Source organism: Panicum hallii, chromosome 3 (assembly GCF_002211085.1).
Source record: "Panicum hallii strain FIL2 chromosome 3, PHallii_v3.1, whole genome shotgun sequence".
Lineage (NCBI taxonomy): Eukaryota > Viridiplantae > Streptophyta > Magnoliopsida > Poales > Poaceae > Panicum > Panicum hallii.
Window position 1 is genome coordinate 2,337,325 of NC_038044.1, and position 20,109 is coordinate 2,357,433.

Consider the following 20,109-nt stretch of genomic DNA (forward strand, 5'->3'; position numbering starts at 1 on the left):
AATCAACTCCGGAGAACAAAAATGAGAGCAGTAAAGCTTATTATGATTTGCAATATGGCTGAAATTGTCCGGAGGTCGGCAAGACGTTTCTACTTTGGTTTTGAAGTTTAAACAACGGTTCAGTAGAATGCGGCCTCTTGATACTTTTGCGACATTTGAAAAAGATCTATATGCTCTGCATCAGTGGCGGAGGACGCGACGAAATCGTGGTATGACGAAGAAGACAGCGCCAGCGCGCGCGGGGGGAGCAGGGGCGGCAGCGTGCGAGGGGGAGCAGGCCAGCAGGCGGCGGCGGCGGCGCGGCGGCCCGCGGGCCGGGGGGAGCAGGGGCAGCGCCGGCGCGCAGGGGGGTGCAGGGACGGCGCCGCGCGGGGGGGAGCAGGCCAGCAGGCGGCAGCGGCGCGGCGGCGCGCGGGGGGGAGCAGGCCAGCAGGGGCGGCGGCGGCGCGGGGAGGAGCAGGGGGCGGCGGCAGGGGGGAGGGGGCGGCGGCGCGCGGGGGGGAGGAGCAGGGGCGGCGGCGTGGGGGGGAGGGGAGAGGGGGCGGCGGCGTGGGGGGGAGGGGAGAGGGGGCGGCTGCGCGCGGGGGGGAGCAGGGGCGGCGGTGCGTAGGGGCCAGCGGCGGCGCGCGGGGAGGAGCAGGGGGCGGCGGCGCCGGGGGGGAGCAAGGGAGAGGGGGCGGCGGCGCGCAGGGGGCAGCGGCGGCGCGGGGGGTGGGGAGAGGGGGCGGCGGCGCGCGGGGGGGAGCAGGCCAGTAGGGGGCAGCGGCGGCGCGGGGGGAGCAGGGGGCGGCGCAGGAGGAGCAGGGGGCGGCGCACGTGGGGAGAGGAGCAGGGGGCGGCGGCGCGGGGGGGGAGTAGGGGGAGGGGCGGCCTAAATCTTTTTCTCCCGATCTCCGAGCGTAGGTATGGCGGTTGTCATACCTTGCCACATAAGGTCCTCCGCCACTGCTCTGCATGGAGTGAGTGATGCCGATTTTGCTGGAGGCAGGGGCACCTATACTTTTCATGTATGCCATCCAACAATAATAGTGCACCCTCTATAAGTGCAATAGGCATGTAATTTTGATTGACAAAACAAAAATCGAGTTGTGCGAATTTCACTTGGCAGCAAACTATAAGTTTATTGCCGTAACACCTTTAATTAAATTTTATGTATTGCTCTGAAAATATTTTACTTCCCGTAGCAACGTACGGGCATAAACCTATGGAAGTAAAAATGAACAGGCTCATATGTAGGGAATAGATTGATCAGAAAGTAGCCCTACCTTTTTCTTTTGGTTCACGAGAAGCTCAAGCTCAAACTTACACATCAAAGATAATATAGTTAGTTTCACATTAGAAAACATCAGTGCCATATAAAGAGTAAGAGGTTTAGTTTATTTGGCCAATTTATTGAAGGAACGAGGTGAGTTCATGGTACCCGCCTGAAGATACGTTGGATCCTCAATCCTCATAATTAGATATGCTCTTTGGTAATTTCTGCATGCTACATTATTGCCTATCGTCTAGAATCCAACTCAATATTATATTATTTGGATGCTAGGTGTGCATATTTTTTTAAAATTTTTTACAAGACTATGTACTGCTCCCCCCCCCCCCCCCCCCTCATATCATACCTAAGTCAATCTATATGGGCAAACAGGTACACATAAAAAATATATGCGCGCGAAGGCGCGCGCAATGTTCTTCTTCTCGAGAATTTAAGGTGCTGATAGGTAGGAGCAAAGGTACGTAATACTTAGGGGGTGCACATGCACCCACATGAAAAATGAAAAATTAGTGATTTGAATCAATTTTTCACCATATATGCACCTACAAGGCAAATGCATCCTCCACTAATCTGCTCTAGCTTCGCAACTGTTGATAGATTTAGATCGAGCCCCATTAGGCTCCCTTACACAGTATTTGGTTCGACGGATCATGCCGTCGGGATGGCCTCTCTCCGGACGACGCGATCTGCCTATTTTACATTCAATCACTCAATTACGAGAGAGTACTGCCGCGATAGTAATGCCGTCTTTGTTCATGCTTGCTATTTGATATTGTTACGTAAAGTTGATGGCGGTAATCTTAATATGGCTTGAAACAATTTGGTCTAAGATTAACATCATATTTTGTTCCATACTATATTTGCTATATTGACTTTTTTTATCCCGTAGCAACGCACGGACACTCACCTAATCTAGATAAAAAGAAATCAGCCTGACATACAGATTAGGAGCAAATCGAATGTTTAATTGCTACAAGTTCTCTCACCGTCACGGGATTTGTTTATTAGCAAAATTTGCCGCGAGACCGTCAAGTTTGCTAGTACTTGTCACCATTCCACATCAAATTCTCATTACTCAGCTAAATGTAAGATTCCCTATAAAACCAAGCTCCCTTTTCCCCCCATACAACGCTGTATGCATTATAGAATCGCATTTCCATGGATTTAAGCGAGAGAGCATTTAGAGAAAAAAAACAGACTTGACGTGGAATTAATTACGCATGTAGTCAGCTGGCTAGTGTGAAAAAACAATAAAGCCTGCTCCATTGCCTTTGCATTGGAGTAATTTATTTGTCTAATACAAAACGAAGAAACATCTTGAGCAACATTATTAGAAAACACTATTACAGGTCGATCCGTGAATCTGACTTGCTCAACATGTAAAAGAACAAATAATCAACATTATTGCGCGTGTAGAGATCCATCGTAGGACGCTGCCGGGGGCGGTCGCGAAGGACGGACGTGGACGACGGCGTGCGCGAGCCCTCGTGCTTACGGGATGTCCCACTTGGCCGCCTTGTTGGGGTCCTGGGGCCCCTTGGTGGCGGCGATCTCCGCGCATTTCTTCTCGCAGTCGGCGGCGCCGCCGAGCGGGGAGTCCTTGAGCTCGGCGCACCCGGCCTTGCAGTCCATGGCGCTCGCCCGAGGGGCGGCCTCCAGCGCGACGGCGACGAGGAGCAGCGCCGCCACGAGGACGATCATCTTCCTGCTGGCCATTTTCTCCTCCTGCTTGTACAAGTGCTGAATGTTTTGTGGCTGATGGGTTGATTATGCTTGGCTCTCTCGCGATGTACTCATCATATAGACCGGGGGAAGCACCGCGAGCGAGACTGCGAGAGGCCACGAGAGCTTCACGCTCTACCTGTTGTTTGGTGACCTCCTGAGTACGATCCGTTTCTTCCGGTTGACACAGCTTCTTGGGCCTCCAGGTTCGGCTCGCGGCTCACCTAACGGGCCACCTGCCTGCGTCCAACAAACCAACCACATGCGCGAGGGAAAACCTTGAAGCCCAGCCGTAACCGTTGGGCCCATCCCCAAGCTAGCGAAGAAAGTGGTCGGTGTGGGCCTTGTTGTATCACTGTCTGCTAGTTTTCTCGCCGCTGGTCCACAGTGTCTTTTTTTAGTGTCTAACTGCCTGTCTGTCTGGTTTTTCCCCCCGAAAAACAGCAGCAGCACATTGCTATATCGCTGGTCCAGTAACTAAGGATCTGTTTGGATGAATGGGAAAGAGAAAGTGCAAAACTTTTGCTTTTTTCACTTATTTTTGCAGTTTTGGATCCAAACACCCTAAAGTGCAAAAGAGCAAATGCTACCGTATTTTTGCTAATTATGAATTAATTAGGCTTAATAGATTCGTCTCGTCATTTAGTCCTCATCTATGTAATTAGTTTTTTAATTAAACTATATTTAATACTTCTAATTAGCGTCCAAACATCTGATGTGACAGGAGCAAAAATTTTACCATTTGCCTTTTTGCCATTTGGGGGTGGATCCAAACAGCACCTAACTAACTGATGATGTAATTCCTGTCTAAGAAAAAAATCAGATGAGATATACTACTCCTACTTGAAATTACGCTCACGAATTTACAAAAGGAAACGGAGCTCGAAATTAGGCGTGGTGGTTGCTTGCCAGGAGGACCCTTTTATGATTTCCGAAAAAGAGGAGGACCATTTTATTCCGATTCCGGTCATTGGATGGAATGGAGCATCGCCGGCGCTGCACTGATAGAAATAATGGAAGAAGAAGAAGAAGGAGGAGGAGAAACGGAGCTTTCCAAGGGCAGTACTCCGTCGCGTCCAGTTTGAAAACAACGGGGCCCTCCTCCATCTGCTTTCCTGCCTGCAGACAATTTTCCCAACTATTTTTCTTGCTGCAGTTGGCAATACACCCACCAAATGGCGAGAGAAAAAAGGCTACCCTGCTTGCGTGCTTTCTTCCTCATCTCAAGCAACGAGTGTGACTGGGATGGATGGATGGATGGATATTCAGCGCGCGCCGTCTGCGATCACTGGTGGTACTGAGCTCACTTTTTTTTTTTGAAAACTGTACTGAGCTCACTTTCACCTGGAGACATTTCACCATCAGACAGACAGACACTCGCGTAGGTCGTTGGCTATGGCGGAGGCCAAATAAATCATCATCTTCAATCGCCGTGTGCTTCAGTTTGGGTCGGCTCACTGGAGTAATGGACCATGGATGGCATTGGCATCCAGTGGTTAGGCGGCCGGCGGCCCTGATGCTGCTTGTATGTAGCACTAGTAGCAGGCAGGGATCCATCCGTGGACGCTAATGAGTCCGTCATCATTATCTTTAAACTTTGGCCGCGCTCCTCCTCCTTTTCGATCTCTCTTGTCCTCGCCTCTTTGCTTTTCCGATCGTGCGCCGCTCATTTGCGCATTATTATTTCAGCGACTTTATTCGCCGGGGGGCCTGCTCTGCCATAGCCTAGAACAAAAGAACAAGCACGATGACTCGGTCACCCAGCCATCTTCCTAGTCCGACGTCACTGCCACTGCAGCAGGAGCAGCCAAGGATATCCTATAGCCTAGACTCTAGAGGCCAAGGCAACGGAACGGGCCACGTCTTGTCGCACTCTCTTCTGTGCTCCAAGCAAAAATCAAGCATATTAGTAAGTGGAGCTTTGGAGACTGATCTACTACGAGCCGAGCCTAGCCCTAGCCCTAGGGGGGAGGGGACAGATGAAATCGGTGGCAGGGCAGCACCAGACGCCGAGATGAGGATCAGTTGGCAGCACAGCTAGCGATCGATCGAGCAGCAGGAAGCGATTGCTTTCCACCATTCCATGCCATCAGGATGGATCATGGATGGATGGGGGGAGCGCGTAGACGCCAAGGCACCGAGCCCATCCCATCACATGCCATGGCGCAAGCGCAACAAATAGAGGAGAGGCGAGACAAGCGACCGGCCACTCAAAAAGGTGGCGTGTTTTTTCTCTAAAACAAAAAAAGGTGGTGTGTTGCTTAGCCACCAATGCCGAGGGGATGGCAACGCAGCCGGACGAAGCACTTAGGAAAGCGACGCGCCAACGCACATGCATATGCACGCGGGTTCGAATTCTGAATTTCTGATGACGCATCATCCATCCCATCTCGCTCTGAGCCTGCTCGCATGTTCAGAATGGTCCGTTGCCTGACAAAAGGAGCATGGTTTTCAGAGAAATTATTGAATGCTACTCCCTTCGTCTGTAAGGGTGCGTTCGTTTTCTGGAGACTAAAACTTAGAAGGATCACATAAAAAAGAATCTTATTATTTAGAAGTATTAAATAAAGTCTAATTACAAAACTAATTGCAGAACCCCAGTGCTAATTCGCGAGACGAATCTAATGAGGTATATTAGTCCATGATTAGCGGATAATTACTGTAGCATCACTGTGGCAAATTATGGATTAATTAGGCTCATTAAATTTGTCTCGCGAATTACCACCCAGCTGTGCAAAAAGTTTTATAAATATATTTTATTTAATACTTCTAAATAACAAGATTCTCTTTGATGTGATAGGTCTAAAATTTTGAGGGTAGGAAACGAACAGACCCTAAATATCCTTCTTTTTCGTTTTCGTTTCCTAAGTAACAACTTTGACTAAATATATATTAAATAATATTAATATTTATGGTATATAATTATTATCATTAGGAAGATCTTTGAATCTAGTTTTTAATAAATTTATTTGGAGATACAAGTATTGTACGTATTTTCTACAAATTTAAGTTAAACTTGTGACAAGCAGATAACAGTTATTTAGGAACGGAGGGAGGAGGGAGGGAGTACTTGTTTGGCCGCTGGGATGGGGCCACTTTCTGCATCCCATCCATGACTCCAGCGACCGTTTCATTAATGCTTTTATTATTCTCTTTCCTTCCCAAAAAAAGAAGCTTTTGGTGCAAAGCTGATATAAAGAAAAGAAAAGAAATGGCACAAAGAATACTAGAGAGGTACTACTAAGGGAGAGAGAGAGAAAAGGACTTTTTGAGTAGCATAATTCTGTAACCCAAAGTTTCTGCCATGGGGCCTGTTCGTTTCCTCCTATCTAAACTTTAGACCCATCACATCAAAGAGAATCTTGCTATTTAGAAGTACTAAATAAAATCTGTTTATAAAACTTTTTGCACAGCTAGATGCTAATTCGCGAGACAAATTTAATAAGCCTAATTAATCCATAATTTGCCACAGTGATGCTACAGTAATTGTTCGCTAATCATGGACTAATATACCTCATTAGATTCGTCTCGCGAATTAGCACTAGGGTTCTGCAATTGGTTTTGTAATTAGACTTTATTTAATACTTCTAAATGATAAGATTCTCTTTGATGTGACCCCTCTAAAATTTAGGTACCCGGAAACGAACACCCCCATGGTCTCACTTGTCTAATCTAGCATTGCTGCTGCTGATTAAACTATGGGCAGGAACAGATTCCAAAGTCAAAGTTCCAAATTATATTACCGGTAATTTCCGTTGCCAGAATAGATGCTTCCACATGCGAGAGCCAGCGCATGCATCGGCAATTGGCACACAGGCTAATGCTGTACTGTACTGTACAGGAGAGGAAGAACGGCTGCCACATGCCCATGTACCCTCACCTCACTCTGCTTTGTTGTGCTTGTGTCTTCTTCTGATCTTCTCTAAAGGTTTCTTACCGGCGAAGTGAAGATGAAGATGAGGGCCCCATCCAATGTGTGTTGGAGACATGAGCGGAGAGCGAGTGATCAACCACCGCTTTGACGCTTTGGATCACCAAGAAATGGAACCCCATGTGTACTTTGGTTTCCCTTCCCCACACCAAATCTCGGCTTTCAACTCGGAGCTACTGTCTGCTGCCTCGGATCTGGTGGTTGCCACCAAACCCCTTAGCAGCCCCCCAGCAAAATTCCAAAGCCCAGATCACGCACTCGAACTGCTGCTGCTGCTGCTGCTGGTGGTAACATCACCAACAAGCAACATGGTTTGGCCGCTCCAAGGCCAAGAAAAACGCAAACCAATACAGCATGAACAATTCTTATTTCCAGGGCAAAAGGAAACAATGAAATTCCAAAAAAAAAAAGGAAGGAAGTGCAAACCAAGCAATCAGCCAATCCCATGAAAACGGCCATGCCAATTGCTACCCCTTTAATTTCGCATCAATCAAAAAGGTTTATTGACAATTAAGCTTCCTTCAACAACAGTAATTCCTTCAACCAGCTAACGAGATGAAAAAGGCAGCAGCATATATATAAATAGTAAGTATATATATGACCACGAGCATTGATGGATCGTACTACTATTAATCAACCCTACCGAGAGAAAAAAGAAACAGATTACCCTCCTTTACATTTTTACGGAGCAGCAGCAGAATCACTGATTCCCTGGTATTGTATTGATCGATTATTTCCACCTCGCCCTGTCCCTGACCATCAAGATCTCTCTGCTTCTGCGGCCTCTGTTTTTTTCCCCTTCTGCTATGGACAGGCAGGCACCTACCTCGCCGGCAGCAGCCTCGCTAGCTAGCTAGACCTCGACGCGGCAGGAGGTGGTGGTCTGGAACTTGAATCCGCTGGCCCCCGGCGCGCCGTTGCCGCCGTTGGTGACGAGGAAGGCCGGGCACGTGACGAAGAGGTGGTAGTGCCCGGAGATCCAGCTGCCGACCTTCCACCTGACGCGGCCGTCGATCTTGACCTGGAGGATGAGGTAGCCCGCCTGGCAGTCCTGGTTGAGCGCGTCGGCGAGGTAGGGCGCGAAGGGCACGTTGGGCCCCGCGAGGACGGGCGACCAGACGTCGACGTCGCCGTGGCCCTGGTACACCGGCGGGAGCGAGGCGGCGACGGTGATCTGCTGGTACTTGTAGGAGGCGTAGACGTCGAGGCGGTCGTAGTAGACGCCGACGCGGTCGTTGGGGTTGCGCGAGGCGACGGTCACCTGGAGCGTGGTGGAGAGGAGGTTGGAGGAGCCGTTGGAGAGGTCGAGCTGGCGGAGCGAGGCGTCCTGCAGGAAGAAGCGCGGGTGCGTGGGGCGGAGGACGAGGTAGACGATGAGCGCGATGATGGCGACGATGAGGGCCAGGCCCAGGAGGAGGGCGAGCAGGCGGCGGCACGAGCGGCGGAGGTCGTCCTCGGCGTGGTTGCCGCAGTCCTTGCTCATGGCTGGTGGACTGGTGGTGGATCGGAGGAGAAGTCTTGGGGCTTGGGAGCTTGATTGCTGGTTTCTCTGGAGGAGTGGGATGTGATGGGATGGAGAGGGAATGAGGAAGGGGAAGGAAGAAGAGAGAGAGAGAGAGCAGAGGAGGTGGCCTGATGGTGGACGCAGTGTTTGGGAAGGTGAGTAAAGTGGGCGTTATGGGTCAATTAATAGGCTCTCGGGAGAGGGAGAGAGGAAGAGGTGAGCAAGGTGCACGTATGCGATGGCCTGATGGGGAAGAAGGGTTCCAAGTGAGGTTTGGAGGGAGCTTTTTGCTTGTGCAGGCAAACGTGTCCCTTGCGGATGCTGGGGAACTCTTAACGTTAGGTGAGTGAGCGAGTGTAACAGACAGGCAGGGTGCTGCTGAGTGCAGAGCAGTGACTGACTACTCGTTAGAATAATACTGGATGGAGAGGCAGGTCAATTATATTGGTTGCGGTTAGGAGTAGGAGGAGATTTGATCAGGCCCAGGGCGCTTTATCAGTTAGCACATACACCTCGGGCAGGCGAGGCGACCGCCGCCTAGACCCCTGCGAGTAGCACTTGTAAACTAACTAAACTAGGAGCCCAATCGTCACTTTTTTTTCCATTCATCTTTTGCTCTCCTTCTTTTTGGCTCTGAAATCAAGTATCCGCCTGAGTTTTGTCAAGCCTCCGGTGGTTGGGAGCAGTTCGATCTTACCAGCTTCGCCTAAGCACCATCATCCTACCCAGCACGCGGCTTCTAGTCGAAAAAGCTTAGGGCTTGCTCGCTCCATGCCATGGCGCCTTCGTTATAGTTGATCGAGGCGGAGTTCTTTCGGGCAGCTTTTGTGCCGGTAGCTAGCTGCAGGCGACATCTCGGTTTGGGTTGGCAGGCGGCAGAGCGAGCAGGCGCACCGGACTCCACTCGCGAGCGGCGTGCACGGGGATCGGGTTGGGACTTGGGAGCAGGCGGATGGAAGGAAGGCCCTGTTTGGTGTGCCGAGGATTTGCTTGTGACTGGACTCGCAAGTTTCAACGAATACCGATACGGTTCCAAAAAAAAAAAATGTACGCGTCTGCGTGGGGTTTGCGTGTCCCTCGTCTTCCTATCCCATGTGCACGCCAGGACGGCGCGGAGACGGTCGGAGGACGCGTCCGAAACGAAGAAGCTTCTTGGCAATCTGATCATGAACCGCCTGCCCAGCCGATGCCTCTGAATCTGTATTGTCCGGACGCGGCGAGCGCCATGTGCGGCGCTGCAGGGCCAAACGCGGAGTTCCCCGCACCCATCCGCCACGTCCTCGGCCGCGCAGCAGCACATGCTTCACGCTTCCGTTCCGGTACCGGTACGAGCGAGCAGTCCGTGTACCGACACACCCTGCTACCCAATGCTGGCTTGGGGATCCTAGGTGGTGGAGACCGTCGAGGAGCCGACATCCACGCGGCTCACTCGACGCAGACACCTCGCACCGTAATTTTTTCAAAGGAAAAAAAACAGACATGCTTTCAGTTTCTCTTCTTGTTTCCTTTTTCTCGAAAACGAGACCTTTTTCGAATTGTTGAGTGGTCTATGAATGAATGTATGTACCAAAAGCGGCTTTTGCGGTTGGGCGAAAGCGGAAGCAGGAATCCCGGCGAAAGAGAGATGGTGTTGGGCGCGCAAATTCCCGCCCGCTTTTACTTGCTTCCCCTCCTCCTTCCCTTCCCTTCCCTTCCCATCCCCCCATCCTCGCAAGAATCAGAATCCGATTCGATCTGCGCCCGGCCTTGGCCTTTCACGCCTGCCCCTCTCCCGTCTCCATTCTATTCTACGGCAGCCGCATCCGTGCCCCATGAGCACGGCATGCAAGCGTCACGCGTCAATCCATCACTACCACTCGGCGGCGTTACGCGCCCGTGCGAGGGCGAGACGCCATCAACTCGGCACGGCAGTAGACTCTGTCTAGTCAGCACGGTTTCTGTTGGCCTGTCGCTCGAGAATAGTAGCCATCCCAGCAATCGGAGTGCGTCCGTGGGTTCAAGATGAAAACCGGCCGTGCCTGAAATTTAGATAAAGCAGGCCGGGCTCAGAAAAAAAGGACCCTCTGCTCGCGAAAGCCTTCTTTCCTTTAACGCGCGCCTTTGCAGACAGAGAAAAAGCAAAGACGATGGAAGTACTGACCGCTGCATTCAGTGAGAGGGATTAGGTACTGAAAGTGACACCAAACGCTGTGCAGATAATTGTTCAAGGACATTCATGTCCAACCTAATGGCCCACGTTCGGCTACCGAAGCACAGCCATAAACTACTATGCAGTTAACTCTGCATTGATTTCAGATAGTATCCCTGTTGTTATTGTATACTCCATTTCACGTCGAGTCCGTCTTCACTCTTCAAGACAAGGGTATGCGCGCAAGAATTTCAGGGGTGCCAACCGTTACAGTCTTTTGCTTCCAACTCTGCCACAGAGGGCTCCACGCCTCAGTTCAGGTGGGCAGAAACGTCCAGGCACCATCATTCCTCTCCACCGCCACCAGCGGAAACAGCCACAGAAATTCAGTTCTCAAAGCCACACCCAGATTCTGATAAGCCTTCTGCCTGAGCCCCACACGGAAGACCACCATATCTTCTTCCTGCTCCAAATTGACCACCCACCCACCTACCAACCATGGCCCCCGAATACTTGCATGTTTATCATCACCACCGCTGCCGCCTCATGCTCCCAATCCGCACCGAACACAGCACACCACGCACGTTCTAGGCTCCCAGCTTGCAATTGGTACACACGCAGCATGATGCAAGGCAGGCATCGGAAGGACGCTCAACTGGCGACGATCGTCTTCTAGTACCTACCGACTACAACATGTTGCGCAAGGAGAGAAATAAACAGAATTGCCACTCACCGTTCGAGAACGCCGACCAAACCCAGGAAAAGGGACGATGCTCCAGTTCATTCAGGCAGCATACCCCACGCAGGTGCAGGTCCAGCACAATCATTGGAGGCTCTGCCTCATGCAGCTCAGCCAACAAAACTTTCAGGTGGCAGCACCAGCAAGCAAGCGACCACTGAACAAGCAGCACAGCCGGAGACGTGCCGGACCGAACTGTTTTATAACATAACACCCGGCTTTTGACGGCCAGGCAATGATTAACACACCAAACCTACCATTACCCACTATGTTGTTTGGATTTACTAGAGATGACGGTGGCCACAAAAGTACTAGCAGCAATACTCAGCTCACAAAAGCAAGACACAGACAGGCGTTGCAGTTATCATTTCTGTTAAGCAGGAAGGGGCCAGAAACGTTACACTGCGCGAAATTTCAAGCATCTTAATCTAGTAGAGTAAAAGTTGCCAGAAAAAGAAACGAGATATGAAGATCAACGGTACGAACAAGGCAAGATATAACGGAACGGCAAATTAGCACATGTATAACAAAGTGAAATCGGGGAAAATATCCTGCGGTTGCAGGTGCCAATAATGTCTTTTTTCAACTGTTAACATGGGAGGCTACCCAGCCAAGTAACCCAAGAACGTGAGATCCAGCTTTGCAGGTGTTGCAGAGTGAGTCGAAGTCAAGCTACACCACTATGAAAATATTTGCCATAAGCTGCGCTACAAAACTTTACTTAAGGCTCCTCCTCTTAAATGCTCGCAGTCCTTAATGCTTTTGTTCACCAACTTGCTGTCCTTGGAAGAACTGACCCAACAACTGCTCCAAAGCTTCTGGTGAGTGTTTGATGTGCTTATGTGGGTTCTTCTCACGTTGAACAAGATTCCTGAAAGTTAGAAGCAGTACTGCAGTCATGTAACAAAACAAGATGATCGCACTGGCCGGCAAAGCCATGCCAATTTTCGAACTAATTAGCTTATCTTAAACATCATTTATTTAAGAATGGAGGGAGCAGAATATAATTATCAACAGTAACCAGTTAATGGACGGAGAAATTTGGTGGAGATCCTGAGAGAATCAAGAAAAGGACAACTGAACATACCCAAAACGGTTGATGAAAGACCTATATGCGGGCAAGAAAACTTCAGCTACGGCAAGCCTCAGATTATCTCGCAATTCCTGATCAGGTATAGTCCATTGAGATTGAATTGCGTGAAGCTCTTCAAATTGCGCATTGAAGGACTTAAACCTGCCAAAGGAGCATACGATTTCCTGACCTCTTATACTTATTTGCTACCATGGTACATAGAATAACTCATTCTGCTATGGTACAGACCGTTCTTTGATCATACTCCTTGAAACTCCACTGCTGCTAACATCTGATGGTGCTGACGAACCAGTGCCACCTGTGGCTTGAATGGTGAGTGTCTGAAGAATCTAGAATGACAGAAGTGAAGTAATTATAACAAGAAGCAATTCTGTACAGTATTTCCAATCATGAAAGTATAGGAGAATGAAAATCTTGACTATCTAATCAATTGGACTTAAACGTAAATCTTGATAAGAACTAAATTTTTATCAGCTACCACAAGAGTTCAGCGTCCAAATCATCATTCTTTTGACAAATGCCAAAGCGATCTCAAACTGATAGTACTCCATGCTGAATAAAAAAAATATAACAGCTCTGCAAAAAGATGAATAATCCTAAATCGTAAAGAAACATAATGCATGTGATTGTTGATGATACACTTGCCCTTGCCCATGCTACCCTCTTGTACTGATTGGCATTTTGCTGTACAATCTTACGGTGCCTCTGAATCCAGTCATCACCGAGTATATCCTTGGCTTGAGATCTGAGGCGAGATAAAACAAATTATTGAACAGGCACACTACCAAGACATCTGAGGATGTGGATCTGAAGCACCAAAGAGACATACCTGCGAACAGACGTAACCATATAATGAAGGTTATTCATAAGAAATATGTGAGACAATGCAGGATCCTTGTACTGTTTAGATTTCCCATTCAAGTTATTCTGAAGGGCCTGCATAATCTTCATGATAACAACTGCAAGCTGAGATTCAGTCTCACTGCCAGTTTCAGGTTGCTGAAATAGTATTTTCAGTGTCGATTGGTAACTGTTCAAATCAGAACAATATATGTTAGCATGCAATTAGCAAAATGGGTGGGAGAAGGATGATTGACATATCAAACAACACATAAAGAACAAACAAATTAGTCATTGTTTATAGCAGAACACATGCTACCTCAAACAACACATGTGCAGGCAGTCAGTCAAGGTAAAAAATAGTAACTGATAAAACACTCTTACTAGCAGGTTGAGACTCTAGAAACCGTATCTGACTTCCAGCAGACTCCCCCAATGCTTCAGGGCCATTGAGTGAATAAAAAAATTATGAAAAAAACTTGGTTAATTCTTTAAAACGCAAACAAGAACTAGTTTGAGTTTTCCAGATGGAAGAAAAGGCAAACTCAAAGACATAAAAAATCAAAGGAGATGGATTTACAAATCTCAATCTGGATAAAGTTAAGAGCTAATACTCATTTGTCCAAGAAGGTAACAAGAAGATGGAAATCGTGGTACTTACTCTAATAGGGATTTAACATATTTAATCACTTCGAATGTAAAAGGATGGACAGTTCCATTCTGCATGTTAGTCTTTGAACTATCCTTTACAACTGCGTCCTCAAAATCAACCAAAATTTCTTGGGCAACCTGTGCCAAGCTCTTTGTCAGGTTCAATGCAGCCTCCCTCATCTCAGAGCAAAACTTTCCTTGAAAAATTACTTCAACCTGGTAAGAAGTTCAAACAAAGATAATAGTTCATTTTTCCAGTTCTAACAATCAACATTGTCAACATGTTGAGTGACGACAAGACAATCATGACAACAGAAATGTAGGCAATCATGTGTAATACATATTTCTATATGGCCAGTCCTAACCATCATAACAACTGGCCAAAACTTGATAATGTACGGTACACGCACATATGATCTTTGTGTGAAGAGGTGCTCAGCGCATTATTTCCACATACCTCAGACTGAAGTTCATGCATTACTCCATACATCTCTAGCAGTATAAACAAATTTTCATGAGACCTTTTACTTCTAGCAACAGTATCACCAAAGCTGAGAAGAGTCATAACACTGCCTTTGGCCAGTTCCGCGAAACATTGTTCCTTGTTGAAAGTGATACCATCGAAAATCTGATTACAGATTTTTCTTTCTCCAGCAAGTAATACTTTAACCTGGTATTGGCATAGCCTATTAGTTTGATGTGAAACACATATAGCACAACTTTTAGAAGGATCCTTACCGTAATTTGCATACACTGAGTCCAGGTTCCAATATTCACTTGTAAGGCCACCCGCTGCATCCTTTCTACATCATCTTTACTTAGCTTTTCTATGCCCAGATTTCGAAGGCTCAGTTCTAATGCCGAGCCACGTGCATCTCTATTGAAAGAAACAAATTCAAGCTTAATTTTGTAGCTCGCAAAGTTAAAATCAAGAAAGAATGCTCATAGACATTGGGAAGGAAAAGTAATGATAATTCATACTGCATGGCATACGAAATATGACTAGTATACGCTGTCAATAAATATTTACAAATCAAGGTTGCTCCAACTGCTGTAAAATAAGTTACTCAGATTTCCCAGCTCCAACACAATTTCTGGTCATACAGTGCAAACTGACCAAAACCTTTCTAGGTGCCTCAGTTCTTGTATATTTAGTTGCTATTGATGCATTTCCATCGACTCATTTATTCTCAATACTGATACTCATTGGCCTTCTATCCACAAACAACCTGAACATATTATCAAATTGTAATCTGTGTGTCAATAATCAGAGCAGCAAGATGTTACATCTAAATCTAGAAAACCTACCTGTAAATTCTATAGCATGACTGCTGATTTCCATCCTGAACCAACTGACAAGCTATATCATGCAGAAGTGGTAATATTCCTGAAGGAATTAATGTCGGGTGTATAGCAGTTTCAAAGCTTTTAGATGGCTGCTCTCCAACTGCTTCGGAGTCGCGTCTTGATACCATCAGATGCTTTAGAAGGCAATCGAATAGATGATTGGGCTCAATAGGCTTGCTGAAAAAACAGGCGCATCAATTTACATTTGAAGAGCCATCAAAAGAATTGATAAATTACTATTGAGAAGGAGGACATACAGGACCTAATCCTAACGCCCTACCAATTACAAGGATTCAACATGAACATGATTCAGAAGCAGATGCACAGCTAAATTTTACCTGTAAGTACCCATTAACTGCCTGAATTCCTCCTCAATCTTCAGAGCAGACTTGGTTAGGAGGTTGTTGACTTGATTCAGAACCCCTTCACAGCTCTTAAAGTTCTTGTTCAAGGAAAAGAAGTTGACGACACCTTTCAGCAGATCCACAGCCTCCAAGAAGATCTTCAGGTTCTCATGTGGACCCCTCAATATCACAGCTTCAGCCTAAAGCTCAAAAAGACAACCATCACATTAAATAAGTGAACAGACTACCCATTGTGCTTAAACCATACTGACATACAAGCGAAATAACTGACGCTGTTACAAAAATATTTAATGGTAATAAACCATCTAAAAATAGAAGCATCTTCATAAGAATTGGTAATGAATACACTGTTTGACAAATCCTTTAATAATCAAACAGTGCCGAAGATACTGATTACAACATCAGCCAAAGCAAGTGATGAAGCGCCGAACTACCAAAAATACAGCAGCTCATAAAAAGTTATTGGCGCTAATCTTGCCAATAAACAATGCATGCATTTCAACTACACCAATACAGATAAATTCTATACTGATCTAACAGTGTGGAAGATACTGATTAACATCTGCTGAGGAATTTGATGACGCACTGAGATAGCAAGTACAAAAGCTAATCAATGATTATCGAAGTTAATCTTGCAACAGGACGACCAAGCAGCACTTCACGACTGCACAAATATGGGGGAAAACAAACCTCTAATGGCCTAACACCGTCGAAGATACTGCTTACAACATTTGCAGAAGAATTTGACGAAGCATTGAACTAACAACAGCAGATAAGCTAATCATTGATTGTATTCTTGACATTGCAATAATCAAATGCCATTGGAACTACACCAACATGGCAACTAACTTATAACCCATCTATGGACCTTAGATACCTTCCAAATTTTATAATATGAGGCATGCGCCAAAACTCCTGAGCATTGAATGCAAATTTTGGCGCCCTGAATCACTTCCAAAGTCGTCCAAAACCACAATCAAACCCAAAACATCGCCCAACTCGCTATGGGTTCAGAGCATTCTCATCATACAGAAACACGGGGATGGGAGCGGTCTCTCACCCGGCGGACGATGTCGAACTGTGCGAGGATGGCCTCGGCGTTCTCGATGGTCCTGTCGATGTTCTCGTGCGCCATCGTGATGGCCTGCGTCCTCACCTGCGACGCGGCCGAATCAGGCAGCTCGTCTCTCACTCTCTCTCCCTCTCCGCCAAACGGGAAGGGGGGAGGGGCGGACGAACCTGGGCGGGGCGGATGGAGGCCTCGATCGCGGAGACGCGGCTGTCGAAGGAGCCGAGGGCGGCGACCATGCCCTGCGTGTTCTCCTCGCTCCGCCCCAAAGCCTCCCGCAGCGCGCTCGCCTGCCGCGACAGCGCCTCCATCCCCTCCGGCAGCCCTGGCCCCGTCCGCTCCATCGCTCCGTCCCCCTCCGCGGTGAGCCGGCGGAGGAGTGCTCCTCGGACGTCCTGCGAGGAAGTCGTGGAGGCGCTTGTGGAAGACTCTGGAAGGACGGGACGGCGAGGTGACGCAATGCGGAGAGGTGGCAGTGGACCCGGGGCGTCACTGGTGTGGCCTCCGGGCGGGTTTGTTACTCGGGGTCGGGGACGGGGTGGTGTCACCGTGGAGGAAGAGGAAGGAGGCGTGGGAAGCGTGGGAGCTGCTGTGAGATGCGTGCAGGTTCATGGGCGTTCGCGGCACGGACGGCTGGATCTTATTTGGGCCGTGGGCTCGGTCCGAGTTGTGGGGCCCATTCGACCGCTAAGCCGTAATGCGGAGTTCGTGGGCTTATGGACCGCAAAGCAAGCCCGTTTTTCTTAGGTCCGTGACATCGTAGGCCTCACGAGCGCGCAAAACATCTCTCCTTTTTTTTTTAAGAAAAATGCAACGTCACTCTTTTGTTTTCTTGCCAGTGCCAGAACGGGCAAGATGCCAAATTATGCTCAAAATTCACAGAGATACGTCGAGTCTTTAAACAGAGGATGCGGCAGAGCCTACTGCGAATTCTCGATTCAGGTCAATGTCATCAGGTCGGTGCCCGTGGATCCCTTGCCTGCCTTGCACTCAGGAACGCAACATGCAGATCATGCTGCCGTGGCACCAGATCATCGATCAATCAAAAAGAACTCCAACCCAGCAATATTTTTACACGGACATGGACCGAACCGAATCGTCGAGATGTAACTAACCAATCAGCGGTGGCGAGCATCCGCAATCCTTTGAGGCCAAGAATCGAAGCATCTCCCTTTACAGCCACCTTGTGCAACATCCACTACTGCCGCAGCTCATATTCCGTTGGAGCTTCATCTTCAAGCTTGACACAACGCTGTGCTTCGGTAGGTTCGGCTGCTCCACACCCCCCCCCCCCCCCCCCCCGGCTTTATATACCACGAACCCTGCACACAAGTGCAGCAGGAATCTCATTCTCGTTCCCACAAGTAACAAACCACGCTCGATCATCTCGCGCACCGCATGGTGAGGAGGTCTCCGCTTCGCGCAGCGATGGTGGCCGGAAGAGGGACGCTGTGGCTGGCGCTGCTGGTGGTCGCGGTCGTGTCGGCGTCCTCCAGCGGCGAGGCCGCGAGCGGCCAGCCGGCGGCGCCGACAGGGCCGGACACGAACGTGCTGTGCGTGAGCAAGTGCGGGACGTGCCCGACGGTGTGCTCGTCACCCCCGCCGCCGCCCTCGCCGTCGGACGCGGGGGACACCACCACGCCGCCGACGCCGAAGAGCAGCGGCAGCGGCGGGTCCTCGCCGCCGCCGGGACAGAGCAAGGGCGGGCGGCCCAGCAACTACTACTACTTCTTCACCGCCGCGGGGAGCCGGAGCAGCTGCGCCGGGGCGAGCGTCTACGCGCTGGTGTTCCTTGCCTTGGTTTCCGCGGTCGCTAGCTTGCAGTGAGTGATGTGCGGCTTCCGGGCGGGTGTTCTCCTCCCCGGCGGTCACCGTACATCCAGCAGCTGTTGCAAGTTCGGCTCGCCTGTGTATTTCGTCAGCGACTTGGGTTTTTTTCCAGCGATGTGTACGAGCAGCTTGGTTTCCTTGTGTAGTTTGTGTTTGATCGTGATCATGCTGCTGCGTGGCCGATGAGACTTGTGCGCAGCGCGATCGAGCGCCGAACGGGCGGCGCACGCCCGCGTCGCTTTCAGGATTTTTTCTTCTTTTTTTTTGAGGGGGCGTCGCTTTCAGGATTAGCAGAGACAGGCGCGGGCAGCAAATTCTTTCGCGACCTGCCCGCAGCGTGTGCGATACTGTTCGTGGGCTGCGGGCAGCTCTCTGTTACCAGTCTCAAAGCCCAGTAGCCCACCCATCCATATATATAGCCAGCAACTTGGCCCACGTAGGTACGCACGTCCCCGCCGAGCAGAAGGCCCAGATCGCTTCCCTTGTCGCGATCTGGTGGCGTGCGCGCCCGGGTCCGGTGGACGTGCCGGGCTGGAGAGTCACCGCGCAGCCGCAGCTCAGCGGACGACCTCAGGCGGTCAGGCCATCGCGCTGCTGGCATTATGCTAATCACGAGTACTGTAGCAAGAGGAAGTACTCTGTAGCCAGAGCTTAATCGAATTTTTTGCTGTATAAACAGGCAGCCACAGCACAAAGCCTCAAACTCCATATTATCTCGGATGGTTGGGTACTTGGGTCTGAACTCTGTACCTGCTACACCATTCACCAGAATGCAAGCCGGCTTTAGGGCCAGGGTCCCTCTGCTCCAGTGTCCCCTGCTCTCGGATCACCTGCCTCCCCATGGCCCATGGGGACGGCTCGGTCGGCCTTTCCACGGCGCCGGCCAGCGCCCAAAGTTCCGCGGCCTCCGCATAGCACCAAACCCCAGTACGACGAGCGCCACTGCACTGCAGCAGCAACCCTGCCCAGCCCAGTGGAGGCATTGCCCAGTGCGTGTCATCTTTGTCTTGTCCACGGATCGCTTACTCTCTTTTTTTTTTTTGAAAATATAAGGATCGCTTCCTCCGTGCCGGGCTTCGAAACGTACTCGAAGCCGTCTCCGTCTCCGATCCACGGCGCGGCGGCGGCAGCACTCGCCGGAGGAGCCAGCCGACGACGAACGGCCGGGCGTCGCGCCAAGCCGTGCCGCCCAGGCGTGCACGAGCGCACGAGGGGCGAGCCTGCAGCCATCATCCTGATTCCTGGGGCTGGGTTGCTGGTAGTAGTAGTTTAATCCACCACAGATTGTTCACTTGATACTCGACAGGCGCTTAGATCCTGGGAACATGCCTCATCCTCCCCCATTAAACAACTGGATGTTCCATCCACTCCGGCAGCACACCTCCTCCCTCTCGTCATCTCGTGGGTGCGGCTGGCTGGCCATGCCGTGCCTCCACGCAGATCAATGCCCCTACCGCAGATCAGTAGCCAGTGCAGTTGCTTGCAATGCCCACCAGGCCACCACCAATGCTGCCCGCTGCTGCTGGTGTCTGTCCGTCTCGTCTTGTCCGAGCCTCCCAGGCCAGGCCAGAGGGGCGGGGCCGAGGGACAGGGGCGCCCCTGAAACAGGCTACCATACCA

At 49.8% G+C, this 20,109-nt stretch overlaps 4 protein-coding genes across 7 annotated transcripts; 1 reads left to right on the forward strand and 3 right to left on the reverse strand.

Annotated features, from left to right (window-relative positions):
• Window positions 1-2,761: 2,761 nt before the first annotated feature.
• On the reverse strand, window positions 2,762-2,986 carry LOC112884672. The gene has a single exon (XM_025950148.1). The coding sequence runs from the start codon at window positions 2,984-2,986 to the stop codon at window positions 2,762-2,764; it is 225 nt and encodes a 74-aa protein (XP_025805933.1).
• Window positions 2,987-7,402: 4,416 nt separating this feature from the next.
• On the reverse strand, window positions 7,403-8,726 carry LOC112887579 (NDR1/HIN1-like protein 1). Its single transcript, XM_025953776.1, has one exon. It carries the CDS (start codon window positions 8,404-8,406, stop codon window positions 7,777-7,779), a length of 630 nt encoding a protein of 209 aa, XP_025809561.1. The 5' UTR covers window positions 8,407-8,726; the 3' UTR covers window positions 7,403-7,776.
• Window positions 8,727-11,796: 3,070 nt separating this feature from the next.
• On the reverse strand, window positions 11,797-17,154 carry LOC112884085 (exocyst complex component EXO70A1-like). Of its 4 annotated transcripts, XM_025949405.1 has the most exons (12): window positions 16,830-17,154; window positions 16,651-16,746; window positions 15,564-15,769; window positions 15,187-15,402; window positions 14,617-14,755; window positions 14,336-14,548; window positions 13,889-14,094; window positions 13,217-13,417; window positions 13,033-13,132; window positions 12,616-12,716; window positions 12,382-12,528; window positions 11,797-12,165 (listed from the first exon to the last, which is right to left on the reverse strand). In XM_025949405.1, the coding sequence occupies exons 1-12, from the start codon at window positions 17,001-17,003 to the stop codon at window positions 12,048-12,050; spliced, it is 1,917 nt and encodes a 638-aa protein (XP_025805190.1). In that variant the 5' UTR covers window positions 17,004-17,154; the 3' UTR covers window positions 11,797-12,047. The 4 variants fall into 4 exon arrangements, 3 of the variants coding, with proteins under 3 accessions (XP_025805190.1, XP_025805194.1, XP_025805191.1); XM_025949409.1 differs by lacking the exon at window positions 11,797-12,165 and having other exon boundaries at window positions 12,616-12,685; XM_025949406.1 differs by lacking the exon at window positions 11,797-12,165 and having other exon boundaries at window positions 12,387-12,528; window positions 12,616-12,685; window positions 13,027-13,132.
• Window positions 17,155-18,012: 858 nt separating this feature from the next.
• On the forward strand, window positions 18,013-18,655 carry LOC112887279 (ena/VASP-like protein). Its single transcript, XM_025953418.1, has one exon. It carries the CDS (start codon window positions 18,058-18,060, stop codon window positions 18,484-18,486), a length of 429 nt encoding a protein of 142 aa, XP_025809203.1. The 5' UTR covers window positions 18,013-18,057; the 3' UTR covers window positions 18,487-18,655.
• The last annotated feature ends 1,454 nt before the right edge of the window (window positions 18,656-20,109 follow it).

What these genes read in the sequence shown, in the direction of transcription:
- LOC112887279 (XM_025953418.1), top strand. Translation starts at nt 18,058, where the DNA reads ATGGTGAGGAGGTCTCCGCTTCGCGCAGCGATGGTGGCCGGAAGAGGG.
- LOC112884672 (XM_025950148.1), bottom strand. Translation starts at nt 2,986, where the DNA reads ATGGCCAGCAGGAAGATGATCGTCCTCGTGGCGGCGCTGCTCCTCGTC.
- LOC112887579 (XM_025953776.1), bottom strand. Translation starts at nt 8,406, where the DNA reads ATGAGCAAGGACTGCGGCAACCACGCCGAGGACGACCTCCGCCGCTCG.
- LOC112884085 (XM_025949405.1), bottom strand. Translation starts at nt 17,003, where the DNA reads ATGGAGCGGACGGGGCCAGGGCTGCCGGAGGGGATGGAGGCGCTGTCG. An exon ending in CCTCCATCCGCCCCGCCCAG is followed by an intron (nt 16,747 to 16,829) that starts GTTCGTCCGCCC and finishes GCCGCGTCGCAG; the next exon opens with GTGAGGACGCAGGCCATCAC. An exon ending in CAGTTAATGGGTACTTACAG is followed by an intron (nt 15,403 to 15,563) that starts GTAAAATTTAGC and finishes CTGTTTTTTCAG; the next exon opens with CAAGCCTATTGAGCCCAATC.